Source organism: Geotrypetes seraphini, chromosome 15, assembly GCF_902459505.1.
Source record: "Geotrypetes seraphini chromosome 15, aGeoSer1.1, whole genome shotgun sequence".
Taxonomy (NCBI): domain Eukaryota; kingdom Metazoa; phylum Chordata; class Amphibia; order Gymnophiona; family Dermophiidae; genus Geotrypetes; species Geotrypetes seraphini.
This window is the reverse complement of record NC_047098.1, coordinates 9,045,825-9,059,150: the sequence shown is the minus strand read 5'-3', so window position 1 is coordinate 9,059,150 and position 13,326 is coordinate 9,045,825. Positions and strand designations below refer to the sequence as shown.

The 13,326-nt window shown below is 45.8% G+C and overlaps 1 protein-coding gene across 1 annotated transcript in view; it reads right to left on the bottom strand.

Annotated features, from left to right (window-relative positions):
• Positions 1-12,256, bottom strand: part of DHRS3 (dehydrogenase/reductase 3) — a 41,792-nt gene extending 29,536 nt beyond the window's left edge. The window contains exon 1 of the mRNA XM_033922906.1: positions 11,649-12,256. Coding sequence (XP_033778797.1) covers positions 11,649-11,843 — 195 coding nt within the window. The 5' untranslated portion in view covers positions 11,844-12,256. The remainder of the gene's footprint in view (positions 1-11,648) is intronic.
• Between the last annotated feature and the right edge of the window lie 1,070 nt (positions 12,257-13,326).

Genomic DNA, 13,326 nt, shown 5'->3' with positions numbered 1-13,326 from the left:
TTCAAAGAGGTCAAAGCAGATGACTCTAAGCACTATCACCTCAGTAACAACCATACAAAATAGACAAATATACCCCCCTCCCTTTTTACTAAACCACGATAGCAGTTTTTAGAGCGCAGGGAGCTGCGCTGAATGCTCAGCGCTGCTCTCGACGCTCATAGGCTCCCTGCGCTAAAAACCACTATTGCGGTTTAGTAAAAGGGAACCTTAGTGTAAAATATAGACAGCAGATATAAATTCAGACACATTTTGATCACTAAATTTAAAATAAAATCATTTTTCCGACCTTGTCTGGTGATTTCATGAGTCTCTGGTTGCACTTTCTTCTTCTGACTGTGCATCCAATCTTTCTTCCCTTTTAGCCTGTATGCTTCCTCTCCTCCACACCTCATTCCCTCCCCCAACTTTTCCTTCTTCTCTCCCTGCCCTTTCTTTCTCTCTGCCTCCCTTTCTTTTTTTTTCTGTTTCTCTTCTTTCCTTCTGTCTCCCTGTCTGCCCTTTTTCTTTCTTTCTCCCTGCCCTCCCCCAAGTCACTGCCATTGCCATTGGGGACCAGGACCCAAACGCCACCAATAACACGCCCAAAAGCCGACGCCGCCCCAACCTCTCCCTGCTTCGGCCGACCAGCATCGCGAGGAACTGTTGGGGGAAATGCTGCCGGGTCCTGCCTTCGCGGAAACAGAAAGTAGGCAGGACCCGGCAGCAAGAAGAGGAAATGCTTCACTAACATGTCTCCCGCCTTAGCCCGTAGCGAACGCTTGCTTCAGGGCTCTCAACATGTGCGTGCAGGCTTCCCTTCTCCCCCCCCTCCCCGGGCATAACTTCCGGTTTCGGAGGGAAGAGAAGAGAAGCCGGCACGCACACGTTAGAGCCCGGAGCATAAGTTCGCTAGGGGCTGAAATCTCCAAGCCGGTTTTTTGGGGTTTTTTTTAATGTTCAGCAGCGGCAGATGACAGCTGGGCGGACCGCCCAGCTAAAAGGCCCTAGGGAGAACACTGGAGAGGAAGGCTGATCGGCCCGTAGATCAGGACGGCAACACGAGTGCGATCGACTCGAGTTGCCTTCCTGAGCTACTGGTCGATCGCGATCGACGCGTTGGGCACCCCTGATTTAGCACTTCAAGCTGCAGTAGAAACCTCTACCGTGGCTTAGTAAAAGGGGGTATATTTACACACACACCCCTTTTACTAAGTTCCCATAATGCATCTGGTTAGAGCTGTCAGAAGTCCAGGACTCACCTAAAATGTCCCTCTTGAAACCGTGTTAACTATGGAGCTCTGTGTATTTCAGTACCAATAATGTCATCCATCACCTGGGACATTCTTTGGAAAAGCAGATAAAAATCCAAATTCTGAATAAATGGAAAGTCTGGTGTTTACCACACAAAGGAACTTACAGTGCTAGAAGCTTGATTTAAGACCATAGTAGCTAGGAATGCTGATGCAACTTTTAAAAGAGATGCAGAAAAACCCTTTAGATCTTGCATACAATGAAGTCCACAATCCTGCACTTCAAGTCAGGGGGTGCTGGCACACACACCCTCAGCATCCTAATTCCAGCCCTAATGACAGGGACTCTTTGTACAACTCAAAATCAAACCATTCAGCAAGGGCCAGGCATGACAATCTCGGGAGGAGGGAGAGTGAGGGATAGGGCAAAGAGTCTTCTAGAAACAAGAGCCAGAAAGCAAACCAAAAGGCCCATGCCTGGGCTGACACCCTTGTTTCCCACACAAGATATATGACCCATACAAAATGGAATGCTATGTAGGAGAAAGGCCTGCAGGAGAGAAAGAGAGGAGAGCATGATAAAATGTTAAAAAAAAGAAATCAAATCAGAGCAATGGCAGAAATGTCATCACCCAGCACACCCCCTACTGTCATCACAAGCCCTTTTTTCAACTTTTGCATACTGTTAGCATCCAAGCCACCTACAGGGGGCGCTGTCTCCAAAGCTCCTCATTGGAGGATTGTCCTCCAAGCCACAGAGGAGGAGCAAAGGGGAGTAGAAGGCATGGTCTCAAGTCTAACATTTTTAGGAACCCTAGTTCTGCATGGGTAAGGGGATTTTTTTTTTTTTATGTTTTCAAGTTTCCCAGCACCTCTACCACCATACACACAGTCTTCCACTGCTGTTTTGCAAGATATAGAAAGCCTAATCTGGAGCCACGCATGTTTAATTTTCTTTATTAAAGCTTGAACAGCAGCCCATGCACAAGAAAAATAATGAGGGCACTGGAAAATATGCAGAGCAATGCCTAATTATGTAACCGAACTAGATTCATGCAATTCCTCAGCAGTGTTTACAGTTGTGACAGGGCGAGAAAGAAACGGGGCTGCTTCTGAATCCGGGCACATTTCAAACTTCCCTAAGGTAGCAGATGAAGCTTTCCCAGTTTTTACCCTGAACTTAAGGAGCTGCTCCCCGAACATGTTAACGTGTTCTCAACTAAATCTGGCTAAAAAAAAAAAAATGCTCAGCTGCGTCCAGTCACTCTGAAAATACCGGCCGAGCTCCCCTAATCACGTTTCTCGTTTACCAGCTAAGACTCAAGCAGAGGGTCTGAGCTAGAGGACCTTTGGCAGCCAACCTTTCACACACTAAGAACCCAGGAAACACTCTCCCCAGCTTCAAGTTTATTTATGGCTTGATATACCGACCATCACATGTATCGGGACGGTTTACAATACTAAAAATTAGAAAAATCTAATAAAATTTAAGATTTAGTTGAAATAAAATAAAAGGGGGGTAAAACTAGAACTAAGACAGAGTAAGACTTATTAGAGACGAAAGGTGCTAGGGCAGGGGTAGGGAACTCCAGTCCTCGAGGCTTGTACAGACAAGGACGGAGCTTAGGCATTGGTGGAATGTGCATTATGACATCACAATCTCAGCTCTAGAATGTTGCTACTTAGGATTTTAAAGCGTTTGAGGCTTATGCAGATGAGGACGGAGCTTAGGCATTGGTGGAACGAGGCATTATGACATCACAATCCGAGCTCTAGAATGTTGCTACTTATTATTTTCAAGGGTCTGAGGCTTATGCAGATGAGGACGGAGCTTAGGCATTGGTGGAACGAGGCATTATGACATCACAATCTGAGCTCTAGAATGTTGCTTCTTATGATTTTAAAGTGCTCGAGGCCTGTGCAGATGAGGACAACTTGCAGGAATGGGGCAAGGGCGGGGTCAGAGCTTGCAAATGCAGGACGAGGATCGAGAGGTCCCCATGTCATTCTCTAGTTCCGATCTCAGAGGGAAGTTGGCTGAAAAGCTATAGCACTTAAGAAATGCACACCCAAGTTCTCTTGCTTGCTTGGAGGCATTTTGGGACGTGAAGGGAGGAAATGTGAAGCCAGGAATATGAGGAAGGAAGGGGGACATTGTGTAAGAGAAAACAACAAAACAACTGCCTCTTCGTCCTCTGACCTGCTTAATATAACAGCAGAAAGAGACAATAACTTGAAGGAGCAGCAGTGGGTTTGGTCTATACCAGGGGATCTCAATCCAGTCCTCAGGGCCAGTCAGGTTTTCAGGATATCCCCAACAAATATGCAGGCGAGAGTCTGATCAGCAGGCAAGATTCTCGAGACCTCATCAAAGGCACAAAAGATGCTCATTTGAATCCCAAGTCACCTTCTGCAGTTTCTTTCTAAATCATTGACAAAATCATTGACCCAAACCAGCCCCTTTTACAAACCAGCCGCAGTGATAACGGCTCCGACGCGCCACGGTTTGGTAAAAGGGGGGGAGGGAGGGGGGAATTCAGTTACCTAAGATGGGAATCTCGATATCCTGATTTCCTGTATCTGATAACACCAGCCCATTCCACAAACAAATCCCCGTAGACCAAAGAACCCTTGGTACACAAAAGATCTTATGCCCCTAAATGCCAATTGAGGCAATCGGAACGCTGATGGCACAAACTCTGTCCACAGTCAACACCCCTAACATTCGAATCTACTGCCTGCTCACACAACCATGACTACAAAGAAGTTCTAAAGAACCAAAACAGAAAATGCCCCAAATACCTCAAGCCTACAAAAAGTACTTTGTGAAAACTAAGGCCCGGATTCTGTAAACGGCACCTAAATCGATCTGCACCTACAAAAACAGCGCCTGCCACGGTGTCAGTCACGCTTAGGAGCTGATAACAGAATTGCGGCCAACGGTACCCAAGAAAAAAAACCTTAGATGCCAGTAATGTAGGCATTTCCGGCGCCTACGTTTCACAGAAAATTAATTGCCCCTAACCATGCATACTGTGACCTCAGGTAGCACTAAATGCCAGGCTCTAGATGCGATGCCAGCGCCTATTTTTCTCAAATGAATTTTTAATTGGTTTAAATGGCGCAGCCTTTATTTTTAGGGTTTTAATTCCATATACATCACCTAGACTCTTGAGGTCAAGTGACCAAAATTTGTTGGTCATCCCTTCTCTTAAAGTTATTAATAGGCGGCGGCAGACTATTTTCTCTGTTACGGCTCCCCAATCCTGGAATTCTCTTTCAATTCATCTGAGAGATGAAAAGAATCTTGAAAAATTTAAAAGCAAACTAAAGAGTCTTCTTTTGCAGGATGCATTCAATGTTTAATTGAACTGCTTTTGGCTCTTAATCCATTTTTAACTACTTTGATTGGTTTTTATTCCCCTTCCTATTCTTTTTAACCTTAATTGTTCTACTTTTATAGCTAGATTGTATTTCATCCCGAGTTTTCCCTATGTTTTTATTAATGTACGTGTAATTTAATATATTATTATGTATTAGTAGTTATGAAACTTGTCGTTTATGTTTGTAATTTTATTTACTACAATGTATTAGTAGTTATGGTACATCTCTTTTATGTTTGTCTTCCTATATTTTGTAATTTTATCCCTTTGTACATCGCTTAGAATTCGGAATAAGCGATTAATCAAATGTTATAATAAACTTGATAAACTTGAAAGCCATTAAGTTAGATGTCGGTAGGCGCGATCTAGTTGACCGTTTTTAGAATCCAGGCCTAACTACATTTCATCATAGGACAAATCACCATAACCTACAAATAGCAACATGTCCCACTCTGCTAAAGCCAATCTCAATTTACAATTAAAATCCAGGCCCAAACGCATCACATGCAGCACACTAGCATAGTAACATAGTAGATGACGGCAGATAAAGACCCGAATGGTCCATCCAGTCTGCCCAACCTGATCCAATTTAAATTTTTTTTTTTTTCTTAGCTATTTCTGGGCAAGAATCCAAAGCTCTACCCAGTACTGTGCTTGGGCTCCAAACTGCTGAAGTCTCCATCAAAGTCTCCAGCCCATCCTCCACCAAACAGCCATATACAGACACAGACCGTGCAAGTCTGCCCAGTACTGGCCTTAATTCTTCAATATTTACTATTATTTTCTGATTCTAGATCCTCTGTGTTCATTCCATGTTTCTTTGAACCCCGTCACCGTTTTCCTCTCCACCACCTCTCTCAGGAGCGCGTTCCAGGCATCCACCCCCTTTCCGTAAAGAAGAATTTCCTTACATTGCTCTTGAGTCTACCACCTCTCAACCTCAAATTATGTCCTCTGGTTTTTACCATTTTCCTTTCTCTAGAAAAGATTTTGTTCTACGTTAATACCTTTAACCTTCCCATGCCTTCGGAACTCTCAAGAACAATCGTGGCTCTTCACATCCTCCACAGATGCAATTCCTTCATCACTTCTCAAGAGAAGCCTCTCGCCCCTACTACCATCCATCCAAATTATGATCAATGCCAAGCCTTACTTCGGGCCAATTTCCCACTATATGGAAACACGTGTGCCCTTATCCCAGAATAAAGGGCACAGCTGAAGATCTCTCTGATCCTAATAATTACTGGCCTGTTGCAAACCTACTATTCGTAGCAAAAACTGCAGAATCAATTGTTCATTCCCAGCTCCAGGAATTCGTCACCCAAAAAAAAATGCTCTTCATCCTTGTCAGACAGCATTCAGATCCTTACACAGCACTGAAACTGCTCTTCTAGGAATCACAACCTACATTCAAGGCTCTTCATCAATCGAAAAATGTTTTAATGACATTGTTAGACTTATCAGCGGCCTTTGATCCTGTTGATCATTCTTTGCTACTTAACCACCTACAAGAAATAGGACTCGTTGATACTGCTTTAGAACAGTTTACATCAGGGGTCTCAAAGTCCCTCCTTAAGGGCCGCAATCCAGTCGGGTTTTCAGGATTTCCCCAAAGAACATGCATGAGATCTATGTGCATGCACTGCTTTCAATGCATATTCGTTGGGGAAATCCTGAAAACCCGACTGGATTGCGGCCCTAGAGGAGGGACTTTGAGATCCCTGGTTTACATCTTATCTCTCTAAAAGATCTTACACAGTCCTGTTTCATAATTCAACATTCTCTCCATTCACCTTAGGGTCAGGAGGAGTCCCTCAGGGTCTGATACCTTCTCTGCTCCTATTTAAGCTCTTCCTATCTCCACTCTTGACATTAGCACAATCTTTTGGCCTCGGTATGTTTGTTTACGCAGATGACGACGCCCAGATCCTTTATACCAGTGTTTCTCAACTCGGTCCTGGAGCACCCCCTTGCCAGTCAGGTTTTCAGGATATCCTCGTTGAATTTGCATAAACTTGATTTGCACACACTGCCTCCATTACCATATTTCCCCCACATACAGGCCGCAGCAAATGGCGACCTATGTTTTAAAACCGGTAGATAAGCCTCCCCATGGTATTAGCCTTGGCTTATCTTACCAGCTGGATGGCTGCCAGCTGCCTTCTCGAATCTTCAGTGGTGCAAGGCAGTTGTGATCTTTTCGGCATCCAGCCTGGCCCCACACCACTTGCTGAATGGCTGCCGTTCAGGTTCTTGGTGTGGTCCCGGATTTCAAATTAAAATTTATCCCTCAGGTTAGGTAAATCCACTCACTCCTCTTCCCACCAGCTTAAACATCCTAGTCCACTCCACTCACTCATCGTTCAACAAACTGATTACTGTAATTCTCTATATGCAAGAATAAGACACAAATACTTAAGCAGGCTTCAGCTAATCCAAAATACGGCAATCCGACTAAAACACTGGTCCTCACTTTTAAAATACTGACATTGGGAGAACCTCTTCGTCTCTAACACATTTAACTGGGTTTGAAGGACCTTCAGTCTGTCCCAGTATGGCAGCTTTTGTGAGCCAAGTATAGGACAACCAAGCCATTGTGACATCACTGATGAGTTTGACTCTTAGGCATTGGTGGAATGAGGCATTATGACATCACAATCTCAGCTCTAGAATGTTGCCACTCTTTGGGTTTCTGGCAGGTACTTGGGATCTGAGTTGGCCACTGTTGGAAACAGTGGGCTTGATGGACCTTCGGTCTGTCCCAGTATGGCAATTCTTATGTTCTAAGTACTGGACATTGTATACACATACAGACAACCTTATGTTATTTTCCCGCCTTTTTTCTTTCCCATCACAAATTGTAGCTCTATTCCCTATCCTCACTTTTAATATTTGTGTCATTCTCACATAACCCTTCCCTAATTTTTTTATACTGTAAGCCACCTAGAAAAGCTCATGCCATTTTGCGGGAGAGTCATTAATAATAAACTTGAAACTTGATATTTCTAAACAAAATCAGACTTGACATGTCAGTGGTTCATCTGAAGAGACCTGATGAAGACGAGAAGAGAAAAAAACAGAACACAAAACTGCTGCAGTCCATGGACTCAAAGGCTCATTAAGGACCACTAAACAGGGCTGGACTGATGGCTAAGTACTGCAATGCCGGCTATTCGTCACTATTTCTTTGACCCTGCTTCTTGGTTGGCTGGGGCTACGGGAGCAGTGTAGGAAGCATTCCCAGTCCATGAGTATGGCTGTATTTAAGATTTTGGCACCCGTATGCCAGGCTGCAAAGCAGGCAAGGGTGCCAGAGTGCCAAGGCAAGGCCACTTTGAAGTGGAGCCAGGGCTAGGGTTTCCATCTGTCTCCAGAAAAAGGAGGACGGATTCAGACATATGGGTTTTGCTTCTATTGCTTTCAATGGAAGTAAAACCCGGATACCTCCATCCATTCTCATTACTTCCATTGCAGGAGTGAGTGGTGCAGTGGTTAAAAGCTACAGCCTTAGCACCCTGAGGTTGTGGGTTCGAATCCTGCACTGCTCCTTGTGACCCTGGGTAAGTCACTTAATCCCCCCATTGCTCCAGGTACTTTAGATAGAGTTGGAGCCCGCTGGGACAGTTAAAGTAAACTGCTCGAGTACCTGAATAATTTGTAATCCGAATAGAATTGTAGGATATGCAGAATATAAATTATTTCTTTAAAAAAAAGAAGTAAAACCTGGATCTCTCAATCTGTCCTCCTTTTTCTGGAGACAGATGGTAACCCTAGCCAAGGTGGAACCCTGAAACAAAAGCAAGCTTCGGTGTTCTAGATCAGGGGCACTCGAACAGGGGTTCTCAATCCAATCCTTAGGACACACCTAGCCAGTCAAGTTTTCAGAATGCCTACAATGAATATGCATGAGATAAATTTGCATGCAAATCTGTTTCATGCATATTCATCATGGGTATCCTCAAAACCTGACTGGCTAAGTGTGTCTCAAGGACTGGTTGAAAACCTCTGGCTTGGGTGTTCAAACTAGGCTAGGGTGGTGGAAAGAGACAGGGCTGGATCCAATACAGTTGGACGATCAAAGAAATCAGAAAAAAAGCACCTATGAACATGGTTGATACTACTGCTTTTTAGGGTTCTAAGACCTGCAGCATACCTCTACGTCAGTGACTCTCAAACTGTGCCATGGCACAGCGGTATGCCACAAGAGATTCCAGAATTTTACTTTATTTAAAAAATTTCCTTCATAAGTATACACTGGAATAGAAGACATATACGTCGTGTACACAAGAGTCTGTCAATGTTATGAGCGTCTGTGTGCGGAAGGATACAACCGCCTGTTCAAGCATCATTCTTTGACGCGATTGGTCCTTGAAAACTAAGGGCAAATCATTTTATTTTTATGCAGTACACTTCTCCCTCCGTATTCGCCGTGATAGGGGATTAACAGAACTGCAAATACAGAAAAACCGCGAATAACTTTTTCATATGTTATTCGCCGTTTTCTATTAAAAACCATCGTGAATATAGGGAAACCGCGAATAACATGGTGGGAGACCTGGCCTGTTCCTGAAGGAGAGGCAGAACACGGTGAAGAAACGGCTGGGGATCATTGATTTTCTCTGTAAAAGCTTGGAATCGGCGGTTTCTCGGTGCAAGCTGATGTCATTTGGGGGGAGGAGCCAGCAAGCTAAAAACCGTGAATAATCGAAACCGCGAATGCTGAAACCGCAGAATACGGAGGGAGGAGCGTAGTTATCCTAACTTGAGCAACAAAGCAATCAAGGCTTTGTTACCATTTGGATCTGCTTATCTTTGCGAACTTGGATTTTCAGCTCTGACAGAAATTAAATCGAACAGAAACTGTGGATGGTGGATGATATATGTCGAATATTGCCCCATGTTTTAAGTTAATTTGCACTGAAACACAAGCACATCCATCACATTCATTAATAATTCTATTCTATGTACTTTAGTTTCACTGTTGTTACAATTACCCATACATAACTTAAAGAACCTTCAAATTTAACTTTTTGTTGGTTTTGCAATTTCAGTTATAACGTGCCATGAAAAAACATTTGCTCCATTTAGTGGGCCGGAGCTAAAAATGTTTAAGAGATTCAAACGGTACTCTATATCTTTCAGTCGGTGGCAAGTCAAATGCGCTAGACAAAAGCGTGAAGACAACTGAGCGCAATGACAATTGCATTGCACGCAGCGAACTCCAACACAACCGACTATGAACCCTCCTATCCACTGTCTAGATTAGAACAGGAAGGATCCAGAAAGACACAAAGATGGAATGACGATATACGGTGGTAAGGATGTAATGTACGTCATTGTCATACGTGACTGTGTTTTGCGAATGCATTTTTAATCACTATGGTTACCTAGCCTCTTGTCTTGCGCACATTTGACTAGGAACCCTATATACCAGTGGTCTCAAACTCGCGGCCCGCCAGGTACTATTTTGTGGCCCACGGTCTGTATTAGTGCTGCCCACTCTTTGCAGCGTCCTCTGGCTTCCCCCCTGGCCTCCTGCTCTTACCTTCAGATAATTACCGCAGCCTGCAGAGAGGGTTGCCGGTGCTGTAGCGATCCTTGCAGGCTGCCATCGTCCTCAGCAGAGGAGGGGCGGGACCGTAGCAGAGGGAACATGCTGCGGAGGCTGATGGCAGTCTGCAAGGAATGCTATAGCACCAGCGATCCTCTCTGCAGGCTGCGGTAATTAGCTGAAACTAAGACCGGGAAGCCAGGGGGAAGCTGGAGGATGCTGCAAAGAAGGAGGGGGGGACGGGACATGCAGGCTTTTAGGGGGGAGGGGGAAGATTTATAAACTATAAAGAGTTTTACCTCATGCAAAATTGTCATTTCTTTAATAAGACATTAACTATTTTTTCTGCAGCCCTCCAAGTACCTACAAATCCAAAATGTGGTACTGCAAAGGGTTTGAGTTTGAGACCACTGCTATATACTGCAGGAAGGACAGGTGCAATCAAATTCATTGTTGTGCCAAACTGCAGGTCAAACCTGCCCAAAATCCGACCCATTCTCCCTTCCCCCACACTACAAGGCCAAAGAATTAAGAAATTAATTCTGTATAATTTCATGCCACCTCCCTTCCTCTACAGAGGCCCAGTAGTACTTAAAAATCATACTCCCTCCCCTCTACGCTAGTCTTTGGGGTCTTATTCTGAACTCCCCTTTCTTTCTTGTGCAAATATTTCACTTCTTATCTTTTTTTAAGTGTCTAGGTCAGAATGCTGTACATTTGTCCTTTACTCCTGTCTCTGAAGAAAAAGGGAGGGCAACAGACATCAAATTCGCTTGTTTATCTGCAGCTGAGGAAGCTAAAGAGGGCTTTGGAGTGACCTGCAGTACCCGGATCGGCCGCTAAGGGTTGCGTCGGCTTAGTAAACACAGGCACTTGACTGCAGAGCCACAGTCCAAAGCTCAGACAATGTGACCAATGTTTTGCTGGGGTTTGCAGTCCCGAGCCTGTCTTTTTTACCAATTTTATTGTTTTAAAGGGGGGGGGGCATAACCCCAGAGCTTGCTCTCAATCGCTTCTGCCTAGGGTGCCCGCACCTCCAAAGCCCGGATTTGCAGAACTTTTAAAGCCCAACCCACGCTTGCTGCCTGTCATTAGGTCGGCTGCAGGTTTAGCTGCGGCTCTAAGCCAGTCTTTTCAGCCAATTTCTCGGAAGCACGTTGCATCCGGGGGGGGGGAGGGGGGTTTACAGATGCACCATTTAATAGCACCGGTATTACAGTATTTCTTTTTCCAGCCTGTCCCCATCATGCTTCTGGGAGCATGGGTGATAGGTATGGCTGCTTACTGGGAGCAAAGGGACTGGGGCAACTGGTCCGCTCGGTGCAAACAGCAGCACATGCAAAGGGCTGGGGGGGGGGGGGGGGAGAGGCAATTCGAGAACCAGAGAGTTAATTCGAATAAGTCCCCTTAAACCAAGCTTTGCAAAGCCAAGGCACAGGCAGGTCTGACCTGGCCTCCCAGCCCAAGCGCCGGCGTTGCATTTACCTTTTTGGCCCCCTGTCTGGCGAACTCCCGGGCCAGCTGCTTGCCGATGCCTCGGCCCCCGCCGGTGATCAGTACCGTCTGCTCGCCCAGCTCCTTCGGCCGGGCAGGGACCGCCAGGCGCGCGGCCGCCTTCAGCACGTAATAGACCATCCGCACGGGGAAAAGCAGCAGCGCCGCCAGCGACCGCCAGTCCATCGTTCCCCGCAGCGCAATTTGCAAAAAACCAGCCCAGAAGTACCGCAGGCGAGGCTTCAGCAGCTCCTCCGCCCCCCTGTCAGCAGGTCAAAGTTAGGTCATAAACCAGGATCTAGATTTGAGGGGGGGCCTTGCGCCTAAGCTAAGTTCTATTCTTAGACTCAGGAAATTGCTCTGGGCTATTCAGTGGGGGATGATCCTGCGCCAAAGCCCGGCTTAACTCCCTGGCGAGTCTCGCTTTTAACGTGTTCCTTTCTTTTTTGAGAGAGAATTTTCTGGCTTAGACCCGGCCTCTCTCCATCTGTCCGTCTCTTTGCTCTTTGCCCGCTGCAGACGAGTTTTTATACCCCATTAAGCTTGATTGACGTTTCAACTGTTCAGACTATTTCACTACTGTTGACTGGCTGCTGCCTCCCCTCCCCCCCCCCCCGGGCGAGAGAGAGTGACAGAGCCACCCTCCTCCCTTCCCTCCCTCGCTCGGGGCTGCCTGGCATGCGAGGACTTGCTCCGATGCAGCTGTTCCTAAAGCCCGGTATTAGCTCCAGGTAGAAGCGAGAGGCAGCTGGACGGGATCCCTCTGTGGCTTGTCCCCCCCCCCGGGGACAGTCGGGTTTTAGGGAAGTGAGTAAGCTGCTTTCCTGGGTGCTTCACAGTGGCGGAAGAGGTGGAGTAGGAGGAACTTTCTAAAGCTTTGCATTAATGCTTTTTTTTTTTTTTGCAAAGAAAATGCCAACGGAACTATTTTGCACTGACAGCTAAAGGAGTTTCTTTATTTGTCTGGATGGTAGGCTGCAGAAGTGAAAGTTTAATTGTAAATGCCAATTATTTAATCATACAAAAGAGCTCATGGAGGGCTCTGGTTCATACGTAAGGTAATCTGTGGGTAAAAGTAAGGAACAGCCACTTCTGATGTGCACCTCCTCGATTCCAGCCTTCCTAACCTAACTGGGAAGCCTTTTTTTAGAGAGGGAGGAAACAAGGACTGCAAACTGCTGACACCTAGTGGCCAGATTTAGGATGAGGTTCTGGAAGGAGCCCCCTAAGGTGGTTCACCATCACACCACAACAGTGGGCCTGGGAGTGGGAGGAGGAAGAGACCTGGAGTTAAAGCACCGTTTTGCAAAATTCTGTAGCCCTTTCAGTAGACATGGAATCACGGAAGGCTGGGGATTCTGCCTTGGGTGGTGTGTGGGCAGGGAGACAAATAGTAAGGGTGCCACTGCAGTGCCACCTGCTGTTGGCATCAGGAAGCTCTCCTGCAGCCGTGTTCTTTCAGCAATCTACAGCATCCACCTTAAAAGGAACCACCAACTATGTCCATCATAGAATGGAATCTTTTATTGAATCACGCCTTCGGGAAAGATAACATAGAAACAAAGAAATAGATGGCAGATAAGGGCCACGGCCCATCTAGTCTGCCCACCCCAATGACCCTCCCCTACCTTTCTCTGTGAATAGATCCCTCGTGTCTATCCCATTTGGC